At 39.4% G+C, this 19,186-nt stretch overlaps 1 protein-coding gene across 2 annotated transcripts in view; it reads right to left on the minus strand.

Annotated features, from left to right (window-relative positions):
• The window catches only part of MERTK (MER proto-oncogene, tyrosine kinase), a 157,084-nt gene that overhangs the window by 68,315 nt on the left and 69,583 nt on the right, over positions 1 to 19,186 (minus strand). For both annotated transcript variants that reach the window (XR_010317984.1, XM_023557033.2), the window contains exon 7: positions 2,893 to 3,076. Coding sequence is in view for 1 of the 2 variants with exons in the window: in XM_023557033.2 (XP_023412801.1) it covers positions 2,893 to 3,076 (184 nt within the window). In the remaining variant the exon portion in view is untranslated. The remainder of the gene's footprint in view (positions 1 to 2,892; positions 3,077 to 19,186) is intronic.

Genomic DNA, 19,186 nt, shown 5'->3' on the forward strand with positions numbered 1-19,186 from the left:
AAGGGTTTAAGATGACAGTAACAAATGAAAAAACAAAACAAAACAAAAAATATATAAACTCACAGGCAAAGAGGAGTCAACTATGGAAGAGGAATTTCAATACATTTTTGAAAGTTGCAAAAATGCTGAAGCCAGTGTAATTAACTAAGCAAACTGATTCTCCCGAAAGAATGATGGAGACACCCTAGACTAAGCACTGCTCTGGTCCTGCCTAAAAAAATCCTAAAAGATGCAAAAAGATCAAACTATTTCCAAGTAGCTTAACCGTGTTCCACAACAATACTCAATGCTTAAAGAAAAAAAAAAAAATCTAACACTCAACAAGGTAAAATTCAATGTGTGAAATCCAACCAAAGATTACTAGGCATGCAAAGAAAAACCAAAAAATACTACCTATAATGGGAATATAAATGAATCAATTGAAATCACCCCAGAAATAACACAGATGTTAGAATTAACATACAAGGACATTAAAAGTTATATCTATATTCCTTACAGTCAAGAAGTTAAATATAGGCATGAAAGATACAAAAATGGGTGAAAATTACAATATGAGAAATTAAATAACATATTGCCAGCGAGTCAATTCCAACACAAATGGACCCTACAGAACAGAGTAGAACTGCTCCATAGGGTTTCCAAGGAGCAGCTGGTAGATTCAAACTGTCAACCTTTTGGTTAGCAGCCATAGCTTTTAACCATTGAACCATTAGGACTCCGAGAAATTAAATACAGAGACATAAATAAGTTAAAAGTAAAAATAAACAAAAGATTTACTATGCTAAGATTATTCAAAATAAAACTGAGTGGTTATATTAATATTAGACAAAGTACATTTCAGAGCAAAGAGTATTATCAAGGATAAAGAAGGTCGTTTCATAAAGACAAAAGGGTCAAATTATCAGGAGTATGTAACAATATTAAATATTCATGCACAAAATAACAGAAATTCCAAGATATTTGATGCAGAAAATGGTGGAACTATAGACGCTGTTGGTTTTAGGTGCTATCAAGTTGGTTCCAACTCATAGCCGTATGTATGTACAACAGAAAGAAACATTACCGGGTCCTGTGCCAGCCTAACAATCATTGTTATGCTTGAGCCCATTGTTGCAGCCAGTGTGTCAATCCATCTCCCTGAAGGTCTTGCTCTTTATCATTGACTCTCTACCAAGCATGACGTCCTTCTCCAGGGACTGGTCCCTCCTGATAACATGTCCAAAGTATATGAGACGCAGTCTCACCATCTTTGCTTCCAAGAAGCATTCTGGTTGTACTTGTTCCAAGACAGATTTGCTGGTTCTTTTGGCAGTCCATGGTATATTTCAATATTCTTCTCCAACACCACAATTCAAAGGCATCAATTCTTCTTTGGTCTTCCTTATTCATCATCTAGCTTTCACATGCGTATGAGGCAACTGAAAACCCCATGGCTTGGGTCAGGCGCACCTTAGTCTTCAAGGTGATATCTTTACTTTCTAACACTTTAAAGAGGTCTTTTGGAGCAGATTTGCCGGATGCACTGTGTTGTTTTATTTCTTGACTGCTGCTTCCATGGGCGTTGATTGTGGATCCAAGTAAAATGAAATCTTGACAACTTCAATCTTTTCTCTGTTTATCACGATGTTGCTTATTGGTCCAGTTGTGAGGATTTCTATCCATACTGAAGGCTGTGTTTTTGATCTTCATCAGTAAGTGCTTCAAGTCCTCTTCAGAAAGAAATAGGTAAATCTACAATTTTAGCTGCAAGTTTCAATCCCTAGCTCTAGGTTATGTAATTAATAGAACAAGAATACAGAAAACCAGTAAGAGTACAGATTTGAAAAACACTACCAACCCAACTTGAAGTAACAGAATATATATTCTCTTCAAGTGGACACAAAACATTTTCTGAAATAGACCATTTTTTGAGCTATAAAACAAGCACCAATACATTTAAAAGGATTCAAGTTATACGAAGTGTATTTTCTGACTCTAAAAGAATTAAATTAGAAATCAATAATACACAGATCTTTAAATTCCAAAATATTTGGAAACTAAGCTACACACTTAAATAACTCATGGGTCAAAGGAAAAAATCAAAATAGAAATTAGAAAGTATTTTGAATTGAATAAAAATTAGAACACAGTATATCAGCATTAATTTCCAAAGACCTTCTTGTTATTTTGGAAAGACAAACTAGTTTACAATGTTCTGATCCAGACATACCCTATCCTCTATATTAAGATTTGAGCACTAATCATGAATAGAGATAAGGGCAGGAAAGTGGTTCTGAGTAACCCAAAGCTCCAAGCTGGGAAATGATGGAAACTATGACATTCAAATTGAACAGAACTGCAATTTTCATTCTAACATTATCTTGAAAAGGAAAAATCTCAGAAATCAAAAGCAACTCAGAGAAAATTGTTTAAAGGTTAAAGGTGTAAAAAAAAACTTTTGTGTTGAGCAAGATTATACAGATAATAGTACCAACTTCATAGGGTTGCTGTGAAAATATAATGAAATAATGCATGTAAAGCACCTAATAGGATCCCTGGCACACAGTAGGTGCTTGGTGAAGGTTAGCCATCTTCACCTGCATTAGTTTTCTTGAGTTTGATGCTAGTAGTCAAAACTTTTATATATTTTAATTAAAAAAGAATATATGCTTTAAAAAATATGCTGCTATTAATATCTTCCTATGTAAAAGAAAATAATTACCTATACACAGGAAGTACACTAAACCCTTTTAAAGTATATAAGGAAATAAACTCATTCCTGTTTTCACTGGCCATCTCAATAACATTCTCCTCCAGAGACAAAAACAAAACAGAACAAAGTTCAAATTCTAAATCAGGTGACTAGAAAGAGTCATGCCATCAGGGCAATATTCATTCTGAACTCAGAATTACCTCCTTCAGTTGTGCTGGCCAGAACCCAAGGGCTCACTGCTGACCAGCCTACTTCATTCATGCAGGAAACGCCAATGCTGTAATTAGCCAGGGCTTGCAGCTGCTCGATTTGATACAGATGTGGTGAAGCAGCAGTGTTAAAAATCATGAGTGAGCTATTACTCAGCAGATCAACTTCCTTGACCTGAATGAAGAATAAAAACGCGGAATGAGCATTAGTCAGGTGCTAGGAATAACAGACACGGGCATGCATGCATTGGGCGCACAAGGTCCTTCCTATCCATGGAGGGGATGTACCTGCTTCCTTTCAGGGCACACACAATTTTCCCGCCAGCATTACTGTGTGTTACTCATGCTACTTGAGTATGAGTTAAGGACCTGGGGAAAACGCCTAAGTGTTCTTAACATGGCAGGTAAGAGAGCACATAATCACCGTTATAAAATAAAACAAAGTAGCCCCTCCTCTCTCAGATCCACTTAGTGTGTGCTTCCTTCTTTGACCTGTTTCACAGACCTATCTCCTGACAGGCATCTGCAACATGACATGGTTTTCCATGATAAATCTAGGTTTTGGAACACAATCAAGGATTTGAACGGGCAACGCACACCACGCTTAGAACTCCCAGTCCATGGCAAACTACATCACCCTGCTACCTGTAGCCCATCCAGAAAGGGCTAGAGCTGAGTACCCGGCTGGGCCCTGACACTCTCACAACCCAAGCACTGGAAGCTCACATGGCTGATTTTGCAGACTGAAAGGAAAGAAGCTCCATTGTGCCATTAATGTAAGGTTTTCTGTTCATTTCTCTTTACATTCCCTCCCTCTGGTGATTTTTTCCCTTGTGTTTCATATAAAGCAGATATCTAAATGTAACCATAAACTAGTTTTTTCCTTCTTTTTAAAATGGTATTGCTCAAGCTATGAAACGATTACACTTTAACCTGTTTATAAAATAAATGAGACAGTAGGACAATAATTAGTATGTCATGGCAAGAAATCTTTTCATGACTGAGAAAGAAAATGGTACTGGATACCTAAAAGACCCCAGATTATTTGCAAACTTAAGAGATCGTCAATGAAGCACTTCCTAGTCTTCACTAACCTCCCTAAGAAAATCACCGTGTGTGGGATACACCTGACTCTATGCTGCACTTGCCAACACACACTCAAGAGTGAAGAGGTGTTCAGGGCCCCTCCCCAATTCACTCCCCCGCCCTACGACAGTGTTGAAATATTCAATATTGTTCTCAGCATTTTTTCACATTTAAAATATAGAAGTCTAGAAGAAGGGAATGCAGCTTCATACAAGCTGGAAAAATGCAAAATGGTGTAACATTTGTGAATGGCATGGTAAAATCCTTTTTTTTTTTAATTGTACTTTAGGTAAAATGTTAAAAAAAAAAAGTTAAAGCTCGAGTTAATTTCTCATACAAAAAATTTACACAGATATAGTTAGGTGACATTAGTTGCAATCCCTACAATGTGACAACACACTCCTCCTTTCCATGTTGCGTTTCTTGTGTTCATTCAACCAGTTCCTGTTTCATCCTGCCATTGGACAGGAGCTGTCTATTTTGTCTTGTGTATTTGACTGAATTAAGAAGCACATTCCTCAACAGTGTTATTTTTTATAGTCCTGTCTAATCTTTGTCTGAAGAGTAGGCTTCAGGAATCATTTTAGTTCTGGATTAACAGAACATCTGGGGTCCATCGTTTCGGGGGTTCCCCCAGTCTCTGTCAGATCATTAAGTCTGGTCTTTTTATGTGGATTTGGGTTCTGCTCCACTTTTCTCCCATTCCATCCAGGACTCTGTTGTGTTCCTTGTCAGAGCGCTCACTGCTGGTTTATGTGGACCTTTTGTTTCTTGAACTATTATTTTCCTTGCGTCTTTGGTATTCTTCATCGTCCTTTGCTCCAGGTGGGTTGGGACCAATTGATGTATCTTAGACGAGCACTCGCAAGCTTTTAAGCTCCGAAATGTCACTCACCAAAGGGGGATGCAGAATATTTTCTTAATAAACTTTGTTATGCCAACTGACCTAGATGTCCTCCGAAACTATGGTCCCCAGGCCCCAGCTCCAGCAACTATATCCCTCAAAGTGTTTGGATCTATTCAGGAAACTTCCTGGCTTTTGTGTTGGTAGAGCTGTACTAACTTCCCCCTGTATTATGTGTTGTCCTTCCCTTTACCAAAGATGATTCTTGCCTACTATCTAGTTAGTGAGTACCCCTTCTTATCCCTCCCCACCCTCATAACCATCAAAAAAATGCTTTCTTCTGTGTTTAAACCTTTTCTTGAGTTCTTATAATAGTGGTCTCATACAATACTTGTTCTTTTGTGACTGACTAATTTCACTCAGCATAATGCCCTCCAGATTCATCTATGTTGTGAGATGCTTCATGGATTCATCATTGCTCTTTATTGTTGCCTCGTATTCCGTTGTGTGTATGTACCATAATTGGTTTATCCATTCGTCTGCTGATAGGCACCTAGGGTGTTTCCATTTTTTGCTATTGTGAACATTGGTATAATGAACATGGGTGTGCATGTTCTTTCTCTGGGATATATTCCAAGGAGTGAGACTGCTGGATTGTATGGTATTTCTGTTTCTAGCTTTTTAAGGAAGTGCAAAATTGTATTCCAAAGTTAAAATCTGTTTTTAAATGCTCAGATCCTTTGAACTGTTAAACTTCCTCTTGAACGTAGAGTAGCTAAAGTGAATTGAAGAAATGATAAAGTAAAAGAGCCAAATGAAAGATTTCAAAGGGTGGCTGAAGAAGACAAAGTATAGTATTATAATGAAATGTGCAAAGATAGGGAGTTAGAAAAGCCAAAGGGAAAAACATGCTCGGAATTTCTCAAGCTGAAAGAACTGAAGAAAAAATTCAGGCCTCAAGTTGCAATACTGAAGGATTCTATGGGTAAAATACTGAACAACACAAGAAGTGTCAAAAGAAGATGGAAGGAATACACAAAGTCACTATACCAAAAGAACTGGTCGACATTCAACCATTTCAAGAGGTAGCATATGATCAAGAACCAATGGTATTAAAGGAAGAAGTCCAAGCTGCACTGAAGGCACTGGCAAACAACAAGGCTCCAGGAATTGATGGAATACCACTTGAGATGTTTTAACAAGTGGATGCAACACTGGAAGCATTCATTTATCTATGCCAAAAATTTGGAAGAGAGCTACTTGGCCAACCGACTGGAAGAGGTCTGTATTTGTGCCCATTCCAAAGAAAGGTGATCCAACAGAATGCGGAAATTATCAAACAATATCACTAATATCACACAAAAGTAAAATTATGCTAAAGATAAATAAAAAATGGTTGCAGCAGTACATCAGCAAGCAACTGCCAGAAGTTCAAGCCAGATTCAGAATAGGACATGGAACAAGGGATATCGTTACTGATGTCAAATGGATCTTGGCTCAAAGCAAAGAATACTGGAAAGATATTTACCTGTTTTATTGACTACCCAAAGGCATTCGACTGTATGGCTTACAATAAATCATGGATAACATTGCAAAGTGGGAATTCCAGAACACTAATTGTGCTCATGCAGAACCTGTACATAGACCAAGAGGTAGTCGTTTGAACAGAACGAGGGGATACCATGTGGTTTAAAATCAAGAAAGGTGTATGTCAGGGTTGTATCCTCTCACCATACGTATTCAATCTGTATGCTGAGCAAATAACCTGAGAAGAATGCAGCATCAGGACTGGAGGAAGACTCATTAACAACCTGCAATATGCAAATGACACAACCTTGCTTGCTGAAAGAGAACCTGAAGCACTTACTAATGAAGATCAAAGACTAGAGCCTTCAGTATGGATTACACATCAACATAAAGAAAACAAAAATCCTCACAACTGGACCAATAAGCAACACCATGATAAATGGAGAAGAGATTGAAATTGTCAAGGATTTCATTTTACTTGGTTCCACATCAACGCCCACAGAAGCAGCAGTCAAGAAATCAAAAGATACATCGCATTGGGCAAATCTGCTGCAAAAGAACTTTTTAAGGAGTTGAAAAGCAAAGACGTCACCTTGAGAACTAAGGTGCTTCTGACCCAAGCCATGGTATTTGCAATCACCTCATATGCACGGAACGCTGGACAATGAAGAAGGAAGACCTTTGAATTACGGTGTTGGTGAAGAATATTGAATATACTGTGGAGCCAGAAGAACGAACAAATTTTTCTTGGAAGAAGTACAACCAGAATGCTCCTTGAAGTGTGGATGGTGAGACTTCATCTCAAGTACTTTGGACATATTATTAGGAGGAACCAGTCCCTGGTAAAGGACATAATGCTTGGTAATGTAGAAGGTCAGTGAAAAAGAGGAAGACCCTCAGTAAGATGGACTGATACAGTGGCTGCAACAATGGGCTCAGAAATAACAATGACTGTGAGGATGGTGCAAGACCAGGCAGTGTTTCATTCTGTTTACACAGAGTCACTATGAGTTGCAACCAACTCAACGGCACCTAACAACATAACATCCTTTAAACAGCAATTCTGTTTCTATAAATTCTACAAGTATAGATTGTTATAAAAACAACTGGAGGTGTTTCCAAATTTGGATATAAAACTTGCTCATTCATGTGAAATTTAAAAAAAAAAAAACTTTTTTGTTTTGAAATAATTATAGGTTTACGAGAGGTGGTTAAAAAAAAACAAAAACACAAGGGGTCCCATGCACCTTTCACCCAGCCTCCATCAATGGTAACATCTCTCATAACTATAGCAGGATAGCAAAACTAGGAACCTGACTTTGGTACAATTCATGGCATTTGTTCAGGTTTTTTCAAAAGTACTCATTTGTGTATATAGTTCCATGAAATGTTATCACGTGTATAGCTTTATGTAACCACTTCCACAATCCAGAAATATAACTGGGTGGAAACAACTCAAATGTTAATTAACAGATGAATACATAAACAAAATGTGGTACATAGATATACTAAATATTACTCAGCCAAAAAGAGAAATGAAGTTCTGATACATGCCACCACATGGACGAACTTTGAAAATATGTTAAATAAGTCAGACAGAAAAGAATAAATACTGTTTGATCCTACTTATATGGAATATCTTGTTGTTGGCTCCTGTAGAGTTGGCCTCTGATTCACGGCAAACCCATGCACAACGGAACGAAATGCTGCCCAGGCCTGTGCCATTCCCATGATTGGCTGCGTATTGGACCATTGTGATCCATAGGGTTTTCACTGGCTGATTCACTAGGCCTTTATTCCTAGTCCGTCTTAGTCTGGAAGCTCGGCTGAAACCTGTTCAGCATCACAGCAATACATAAGCATCCAATGACAGACAGGTCGTGGCTGTGCATGAGAGGCACTGGCCAGGAATCGAACCCAGGTCTACCACGAGGAAGGCAAGAATTCTAGCATTCAGCCGCCACTGTCCTCATGTATGAAAAGCCTAGAATATGCAAATTAATTGAGACAACAGATTAGTAGTAGTTACTAGTGTCTGGGGGAAGAAGGGAATGAGGAGTTGGGGGGTGGAAAAAAAGCTGGTCTTTACCTTACTGACTTTGCCTGTACTTGATACAGTTAACCTTAATTTACTTAAATTCTCTCCTCCTCTGTTTCTTAAAAAGAGAGAGATACAGAACTGTCCATCATCACCAAGATGGCCCTCATGCTCCTTCCGTACAGGCACACCCACCTGCCTCCCCCCCACCCCCACTGAACCCCTGGCAATCACTAACCTGTTTTCTTTCTCTATAATTTTGTCATTTTGAGAATATTATATAAATAGAATCATACAGTCTATAGCCTTTTGGGATTGGTTTTTTTCAATCAGCATATAATTCCCTTGAGGTCCACCTAAATTGTTACATGTCTCAGTAGCTCAGTCCTTCCTATTGCTGAATAATATTCCATGGCAGTTCAAACGCACACAGCAGCTCTGGAGGATTAAGACCTGGATATCTGCTCCTATAAAGATTACAGCCTACAGACAGAGCAGGAGAAAAATGCAGAACAGACTTCAAATTCATGAAAAAAGACCAGACTTACTGGTCTGACAGAGACTGCGGGAACCCTTGAAACTATGGCCCCTGAATGCTCTGTTAACCCAGAACTCAAACCATTTCTGAAGCCCACTCTTCACACAAGGATTAGGCAGGACTATAAAACAAAAAATAATACATGTGAGGAACATGCTTCTTAGTTCAATCAGATATACAAGACTAAATGGGCAGCTCCTGTGTAAAGGCAGGGTGAGAAGGCAGGAAGGGACAGGAACAGGATGAATGGGCACAGGGAACCCGGGATGGAAAGCGGAAGAGTGCTATTACATTGTGGGGATTGCAACCAATGTCACAAAACAAAATGTGTATAAATTTTTGAATGAAAAATTAACTTGAGCTGTAAACTTTTACCTAAAGCACAATTTTTAAACACCCCCCCCCCGAAAAAAGAAAGAATTCACAGAAGGAAAACAATACATACCGCAAGTCACCAACCCTCTCAGAATCTCAGTTTTTAAATAAAATTTCACTTTACTCCTTCGGATTATTATATGGGATCACCAATCTATGGATGTTAATGAGTGTACAAACCAGATGTTAAAAAATGACACAAAAAAAAATAACTTCTCTAGGCATCAAAAAAAGTGAAAAAAAATTCCCTTGAAAATAAAATTCACGGTATTCATCAACTCAGTGTGGCTAAACCGGCTACCTGTTGCTGTCAAGTCGATTCCGATTTGTGGCAATCCTGCGGGAGAGGGTAGAACTGCCCCACAGGATTTCTAAGGCTGTAGGGTCATGCTATGAGTTGGAGTTGATTCAACAGCAACAGGTTTGGTTTTTTTGGTTTGAAATCTTCACAGAAAAAAATAAAAAGATTACAGCCTAGAAAACCCTTTGGGGCAGTTCTACTCTGTCACATGGGGCATCTATGAGTCAAAATCGACTAACGGTATCTAACAACAGTGCATGGATTTACCACAGTTTGTTCAGCCATTCACTCTCTGAAGGACATCTAGGTTGTTGCCATTTTTTGGTTATTATAAATAAAGCTGCACTGAACATTCGTGTAGAGGTTTTTTTCTTTTACATTTGGGCATTTTTTTAAATCAGTACTTTGAGTATTCATTCTACAAGCATTTATTGATCCCTAACGATACTATGAGGTAACAGTTGTAGTGCTAGGCTTTATGCTCAATTAAATGCTTTACATGTATTATCTCACTTATCCTCCTCATTTTACAGATTAAAAAAACAAGATTTGGAAGGTTGAGTACTGTGCTGATGCCTCATGATGGAATCAGTATATTAACTCAAGCTGTCAAACTCCAGACTCTTAAACTTCATACATATTATGAGTCAGGCTTGCACTGAGATGGGGGTTGGGGATGCCCACATAGAAGACATGCCCCTGTTCTCAAGAAGCTCACAGTGACTGGGGGAAGAAACACCATAATAAAAACATTTGAGAGCTAACTATGTGCTAGGCGTTGTTCTACGTGCTTGATATATATTAACACATTTAATCCTCATAACAATTTGATAAGATAGGCACTATTACAATTATCTCTAGTTAGCAGGTGAAGAAACTGAGGCACAGAAAGGAGGCTATGTAACTGGTCCAAGATCAGCACTTACCCCAAGCAACAGGACTCTGGAGACTGTGCTGTTCATCATTAACTCACGTACAGGTTTTTGTGTGAACGTAGTTTTCATTTCTCTGGTGTAACTGCCCAAGAGTGTGATTACTAAGTCACGTTGTAATTGGCATGTTTAGCTTTTTAAGGAAGTGTCGCACTGTTTTTGAGAGTGGCTATACAATTTTACATTCCCACCAGTGGTGTCTCAGCAATCCAGTTTTCCATATCCGCATCCTCACCATCACTAAAGGTGCTCCCAAATTTGGATGTACAAGTTGTTCACTTGCATCAATTTTAGGAGTGAAAAACTGGAAACAGCCTAGAAGTCAAATAGTAGGGGAATACTTGGTAGAGCCCTAAGACTACATACCATACAATCATTAAACTGTATGTTACAAAAATATGAACACACAAGTGTGTGTTACAGAAGTATGAACACATAAGTATGTGTCACACTTGGTGACATGGAAATCGTGGAGGTACAGTGCCACGTTTTAAAAAAAAAGCTGGTTACTTACAGTATGTTTAGTATAACTAAGAATTCTGCAAAAATTTTAAACTATATAAAAAAACAATGAATAGAAAAAATACGGAAAGGCTATGTTCCAAAACGTTAAAATGAGTTACCTCCAGATCAGGAGCTGGCAAACCGTGGCCTGTGTTTCAACTGCCTGAACTAAAAATGGTTTTCAAATTTTTTAAGGGCTGTAAACTATAATGAAGAAGAATATGCAACAAAGACAACAGATGCCATACATGGCTAGAAAAGTATAAAATATTTACTACCTGGACCTTTAAAGAAAAAGTTTGCCAACCCTTGCTCTGGAAGATGGGATACCGGATTAAAAAAAAACTGTTCTTTTCATTTTGTAACCTGAGGAACGCTGCTCTTGTCTTAAGGCTAGTTTTAGTAAGTCTTTTATTCTCCCCACCCCCAACAGAAATCCAATTCTAAAAAGATACACAGATAATGTAGATTTTACGACATTTTTTGGTGGGGAGACAAAGAATCATCTGCAGCTTACCCAGGAAACTTTTCTCCAAATCTCTTTTAAACATATTCATTCTTTCCCCTGCATAAATCTCACCAGTCTCGCCTCCATATCTTCTCCAAATCTCCTCTGTATACACAGGCGAGAGAGGGGAATTCGCAGAACAAAATCCAACCCTAAACCAAACTTCTAGAAATAGGGATATGGGCTACTTATTTTTTCAACTACAAGTCCCCCCCTCCAACACTCCCCGAATTTCTACAAGGTATAAGTACTTATGTGATCAGAAGAACAAAATCATATTGGGTAAAACAGAAGCAACAAAAAGCAATTTGGAAAAAAAAATTGTAATTATGGGTATGGATACAAATGCTATTATTCAGAATATGTGTATTTGAAATCTAGGCCAAGAAACCACAAGTAGACATTTTGGTTCCAAATTCCCTACCGGATACCATGAGGGCAGTGTTGGGGGCCGTTACCTCTGACACAGACCTGGCGGACTCAGTGGTTGGCAGGAAGGCATCGATTTGCCTGAAGGGTTCCAGAAGGAAACATAATAAACCACGGGCTTTATCTCAGGGGTGGTTCTTGGTAGAAATTCCTTTTTGTTTTTTTCACTTTAGAGTTTGTACCTACTTCCTGGTGACCAATCACCAAAATAAGCCTGAGGAAATCTCTGGCTCTCTGCCTCCACCTCATTTCCGGAATCACGTGTGGTTCATTTCCAGGCCCGGGAACACTCTTTGAGAGCGTGTTCCCAGAAGAAGATGGGGTTTCTGTAACAGTTCTCAGTGGGTTCTTAGGGAAAAGAGGGCATAATATGGTAAGAAGTACGTGGGGGAGTTAAAAATAGAAATGGAGTATGCAGCCCAAAAATGAGTGAAGAAAGGAAATAACGATAGGACCAAAGGAAGCAAGAGGGTGTGTCCTGCCAGTGCCTGGATTTGAATCTTGTCCAAAGCATTCATTTGTTACCAAGTCAGAGTTTAAAATTGTAATGAACTGGGAACATACTTGGTCCCTTCAGGATTGCCAATGCACTGTAAATCAACAGAATATAAAAGTATAAGTTCTAGAGTCAGTCCTGACTAACACAGCTAGGATTGCTGGAGAAACAAAATATACCCAGTTAAATCTGAATTTCAGATAAACAGCAAATAATTTTTTAGTACAGGTATGTTACAAAATACTTGCTTAATTTAACTGGGTGGCCTGTATTCAAGGAGCCCTAGTGGTGCAGTGGTTAAGTGCTCAGCTGATAACTGAAAAGTCTATGGTTTGAATCTACCAGAGGCTTTGTGGGAGAAAGATAGGCAGCCTGCTTCCATAAAGATTTACAGCCTTGGAAGCCCTATGGGGCAGTTCTACTCTGTCTTATAGGGTCACTAGGAGTTGGAATTGATGCAAAGCAATGGTTAAATGGGTTAATGGGCCTATATTCTTATTTGATGAATTCAGCAACCCTACCAGGGATGAAAAGAAGAATGGATGAAGGGAGGCTGAGCTAGCTGGTGGGGCAAAGGGAGAAAAATCCCATCTAATACCACAGCCTCCACAGAGAACAAGAGGGGCCTGCAATTTCCCTGTATTTGTATGATTTTCATATGTGCCAGGGCCACCCAACCCAAGGCAAAAAGAGAGGGCAGGGGAAGCTTGTGTGTAGTCATTTTCCACACTTAACGGTGGCCTGGTATTTTCAGACCCTCCAACCACCTCATTCCACATTACATCAGCACTGAAACCCACTCTCTCAAGGCTAGGGCAGTACTCGGTTCCCTTAGATTCCCTAAACAGCTCAGTAACTCGGTAACGGTTTTAAATAGGGCTGGTCCATGCTTCAATTGTGTTACACAGATATAAATGTCCACTTCCAGGGATACATGCTGATATAATTTTAAGATATGCCTAGTTCCACCTAACAGCAGAGCATCAAAATACAAGAAGCAAAAATTGACAGAACCAGAACCGAAGGTAGAAATAAATAATTTAATAATAATATTTGGAGACTTCAGGTTCCTGCTTTCTATAATAGATAGAACACCTAGTCAGAAGATTACCAAAGAAACAGAAGATATGAACATATACTATTGCCTTGGTTACCTAGTGCTGCTGTAATAGAAATACCACAAGCGATGGCTTCAACAAACAGAAGTTTATTCTCTCACACTCTCATAGTCTACAAATCTAAATTCAGGGTGTCACCTCCTAGGGAAGGCTTTCTCTCTCTGTCGGCTCTGGAAGAAGGTCATTGTCATCAATCTTCCTCTGAACTAGGAGCTTCTCAGAGCAGGTACCCTGGGTCCAAAGGACACACTCTTCTCCTGGCACTACTTTCTTGGTGGATAAGGTCCCCATCAAATAATAGAGGTCTTAAATCAACTCCAAGTCCAAAATCCAAAAAATTACTCTTCATTTGTGAAATCTAGAATATTAAGTTATCTGCTTCCAAAGTACAATGGTGTAATAGCACAACCTAGACATTTCCATTACTGATTGGAAAAATCGGAGGGAAAGAAGGGAAAAAATGCACCAAGCAAGTCAGCAGAACACATTACATTAGCCCTCAAGGCTTAAAAATAGTCCTCTGAGACCATTTAAGCAATGGCCCTTGCCCTCTAGACTCTGGGTGTTGGCCATACCCTCTGGATTCCCGGTGGAAGCCCCTCACCCTGGGCTCCAGCTCTGCCTTCCAGGCCCACTGGAAGGGCAACTATGCTCCCTCTCATTTGGGCAGCCCCATTCTCCTAGTTCATGTGAGTGGCAACCCTATGCCCTCAGCCTTGGCCATCCCTTTCTTCTGCCCCCTTGGGCATGGCACTCCTACCCCCTCAGCTTTGGGCAGTGGATCCAGCCCCATCCCATTGGCACTCAACTCTATGCTCTCAGCCTCAACAGCCCCTTTCTTCTGCCCCTTCGGCATGGCAGCCCCGCCCCCTCAGCTTTGGGCAGTGGATCCAGCCCCATCCCACTGGCACTTGAGAAAGGCATTCCCACACTCCAGAACTGAGTTGGTAAAGATCTGACTCTCTGAAACCTAGGAAGCTATGGCCCCATCATTTGAAACCCCAGAGGCCATGACTCTACCCTTTGAGCTCTTCTTCCTGTGTTCCTTGTCTCTTCAGTTTCTACTTCCTGGTTCCTTGGGCTCTCAGCCCCTCCGGCCTTGTCACCTGCATACGCCTTGCTGGGCAAGTGTTCCAAAGCTCTTTAGCTCCACCAACAAGTGCCTGGAGGCATCCCACTCTGCCAGTAAACTTTGGCACTCAGCTCTCTTGCTCCATGGGTCAGCAAGCCTAGCTCCACCAATAAGTGCTCAGAGGTACCACTCTGCCAGGAAGCCTCCTGCACAAAGGCATTCAGCTCTCTTGCTCCACTGGGTCAGCTCCAGCCCTGTCTTGAGCTGGTCTCCTGGTTCTGCTGCTTCTTGCCATCTGTGCCGTCTTCAGTGTAACACCCTTCCTCACTTCTTTCTGAGTCCTCACCAGAACTGTCTCTGACATTCATAATTCCAAGAGCCTCTTCAAGGCAATCTAGGCTTTTACTATTAGGTACTTTAAAACTCTTCCAGCCTCTATCCATTCACCATTTCAAGACAACTTACACTTCTCAGCACAGGGACCCCATGTCCAAAGGATGCACTCTTCTCCTGGCACTACTTTCTTGATGGTATGAGGTCAACCTGTCTCTCTGTTCACTTTTCTCTTTTATATCTCAAAAGAGATTGACTTAAGATACAACCTAATCTTGTAGATTGAGTCCTGTCTCATTAACATCATAGAGGTAGGATTTACAACACATAGGAAAATCACATCAGATGACAAAACGGTAGACAGTCACACGATACTGGGAATCATGGCTTAGCGAAGTTGATACACAACCCTGACAATCACTACTATAAACCAACTACACCTAACAGACATCCACACAATGCTTCACCCAAAAAGAGCAGACTATATATCCCTCTCAAGTACATCTGGAACAGTCTATAGATCAGACCATATGTTGAGCCTTAAAACAAGCCTTAATAAATTTAAAAGGATTGAAATCATACTAAGTATGCTCTCCAGCCACCAAAAAAAAAAAAAAAAAAAAACCCAACTCACTGAGTTGATTCCAACTCATAGCAACCCTATAGGAAGAGTTCAACTGCCCCCATGGGGTTCCCTCAGCTGTAAATCTCTACAGAAGCAAACTGCCACATCTTTCTCCAGTGGAAAGAGCTGTTAAAAGATTACCATCTAGAAGCTTGGTAAACAGGAACCACACCCTGTCAGCATGAGATAAGGCTGAAACAAACCTGGTGGCATAGTGGTTAAGTGCTCTGGCTGCTAACCAAAGGGTCGGCAGTTCGAATCCACCAGGTGCTCCTTGGAAACTCTATGGGGCAGTTCTACTCTGTCCTATAGGGCCGCTATGAGTCGGAATCAACTTGACGGCAATGGGATTGGTTTTCATTTTGTCTTAGTGTTTTTCTTAGTGTCTCAGTGTGACCACTGTTTAACCTTCGTTAGCCCTCCAAAGATGGTGACGTAGTGCTGAAGATCAGTGCACTTGTGCTATATCCCATAATAAGTGATGCCAAGGGCTGCCGAGAGGACTCCATCTTGAATATCAGTGGGTTCCATCTTGGATCCCAGATGCAAACGCAACCTAATTAACATGCACCGCCATCCTAAGAAGTACCTACTCCTTGAAAGAAGCCCACTAAATATTCATTACTCTATTGTCTCCATTGAACCCATATAAGCCCTAGCCTTGCTCCCCTTTTTGAGTCAGTCTTTTGGAGAGGCTTAGACCCCTGCTGACTCCTTTTGCTTGACTCAAGCAAGATAAAGCTTGCTGAAGATAAAGTTTGTCTTTCGCGTGTATTCTTCCTCGGGAAAAGACAAGGACCCTTTGTGTCAGATCGGCAATTGGTAACAAACCCTTTGGTTAGCAGCCAAGCACTTAGCCTCTGTGCCACCAGGGCTCCTTTATTCCAACCACAATGGAATACAATCAAAAATCAACCCAATGGAAGAACAGAAACTTACAAGTATGTGGAAATTAAAAAACACATTCCCAAATAACCAATGGGTCAAAGAAGAAATAACAAGGACAATGAGAAAACATTTGACATGAATCAAAACCTCTGGAATGCAGCTAAAGCAGTGCTTAGAGGGAAATATTTAACTGTAAATGCCTACATTAAGAAAGAAGACATCTCCAATCAATAACCTAGCTTTCTACCTTAAGTAATTACAAATTAAGAGCCAGTTAAACCGAAAGCAAATAGAATAAAGGACATAATAAAGATTAAAGCAGAAATGAATAAAGAATAGAAAAACAATAAAGAAAATCAATGCACCAAAAGTTGGTTCTCTGAAAAGATAAAATTGACAGAACTTTATCGAGATTGACAAAAAAAAGACAGAAGTGCCAAATTCCTAAAATCAGAAATGAAAGAGGGACGTTACTATTAATCTTAAAAAAATTAAAAATATTATAATGGAATTTCATGAACAATTTTATATCGACAAGTTAGATAAATAACTTAGAGGAAATGAACAGACTCCTAGAAACATACAAACTACCAAATAAACTCAAGGAGAAACAGAAAATCTGAACAGACCTATACCAGATGTTATGGACTGAACTGTGTCCTCCAAAAGATCTGTTAAAGCCTTAACCACTGATACCCATAAACATGACCTTGTTTGGAAACAGGGTCTTTGCAGATGTTATCAGTTAAGTTGCAATGAGGTCTCATCAGAGTAGGGTGGGTCCTAACCCCAGTTGAGTGCTGTTCTTATAAAAGAGAAGAGACACAGAGACTCAGAGGAAAGATGGCCATATGACAACAGAATTATACTGCAGCCGTAAAACAAGGAACGCCTAGGAAGGACTACCAGAAGCCAGGAAAGACAAGGAAGGATCTTCCCCTTGAACCTTTCAAGCGAACATGGCCCTGCTGACATCCTGAATTTGGACTACTAGCCTCCAACACTATGAAACAATAAATAAGTTATTTAAAGCCACTCACTTTTTGGTATTTTGTTATGGTAGCCATAGGAAACTAATACATCAGGTATAGAGAATGAGTTCATAATCAAAAACATCCCACAAACAAAAACCCAGGACCAAAAGGATTCACTGGTGAATTCAACCCAAAGTTTAAAGAAGAATTAACACTAATTCTTCACACACACAGAGAAAAAAAAATATATATATATATATATGGAGGAAATACTTCCTAACTCATTTTATGAGGCCAGTATTACCCTAACACCAAATCAAATAAAGGCATCACAAGACAAGAACTAAAGACCAATATCCCGTATCAGCCCAGAAGTAAAAATATCCTTAACAACATACTAGTGAACCAAATCCAGCAGCATATAAAAAGGATTATATATCATGACCCAGGAATATAAGATTCAATGTACAAAAACTGATCAATGGAATATACCATATTAATAAAGGATAAAACCACATGATTATAGAAAAACAAAACAAAACCACCACCACAAGATCATTTCAATAGATGTGGAAAAAGCATCTGAAAAAATCCAAAACCTTTTCATGATAAAAACACTCAACAAACTAAAAGTTTTCCTTGGCAAGAAGGCAATGTCTTCAACCTGAAAAAACCCATCTACAAAAGGCACATATACTTCATCAAAATTAAAAACTCTGTGTGTCAAATTATACTATCAATATGGGAGAATAGGAGAAAATATTAGCAAATCACATATCTGAAAAAGGTCAAGTATCAAAAATAAATACAACTCAACAGTAAGAAGACAATACAATTAAAAAATGGGCAAAGAATATGATTAGGTATTTTTCCAAAGAAGATATACAAAGGAACAAGCACATGAAAAGATGCTAACATTGTTAGTCATTGTTTTATTTTATTGTGGTTAGTTGCTGCTGCATTGGCTCTGCATCATGGTGACCTTATGTGCAACAGAAGGAGAAGTTGCCTAGTCCTGTGCCATCTTCATGGTCCTTGATGTCTGAGTCCATCGTTCTGGCTATCGTGTCAATCGATCTCATGGAGGGTTTCCTCCATTTTCACCAACCTACTACTTTACCAAATATGATGACATTTTCTAGCAATTGGTCTTTCCTGATGACATGTTCAAAGTACGTTAGCTGAAGACTTGCCATCCTTGCTTCTAAAGAGCATTCTGGTCATATTTTCACGTAAGACTGATTTGTTCATTCTTCTGGCAGTCCATGGGACAGTCAATACTTGTTGCCAACACTACAATTAGAATGTATCAATTCCTCTTCTGTCTTCTTCATTGTCCAGGTTTTGCATGTACAAGAAGCAATTGAAGAGACAATGGCTTGTGTGAGGTGTACATTAGTCGTCAAAGTGACATATCTGCTTTTGAAAAATTTAAAGAAATCTTTTGCAGCAAATTAGCCCAACATAGTTTATGGTTTGATTTCTTGACTGTTGCTTCCACGGGCATTGATCCAAGTAGAAAGAAATTACTGACAACTTCATTTTCTCTCCATTTATCATGATGTTGTTTATCAGTCTAGTTTTGATGATTTTCTTTTTCCTCACTTTGAAGCATAACCCATACTGACAGCTATAGTCTTCGACTTTCATCAGTAAGTGCTTCAAGCTATCTTCATTTTTGGCAAGAAAAATTGTCA

The sequence above is a fragment of the Loxodonta africana genome, chromosome 15 (genome assembly GCF_030014295.1).
Source record: "Loxodonta africana isolate mLoxAfr1 chromosome 15, mLoxAfr1.hap2, whole genome shotgun sequence".
Taxonomy (NCBI): domain Eukaryota; kingdom Metazoa; phylum Chordata; class Mammalia; order Proboscidea; family Elephantidae; genus Loxodonta; species Loxodonta africana.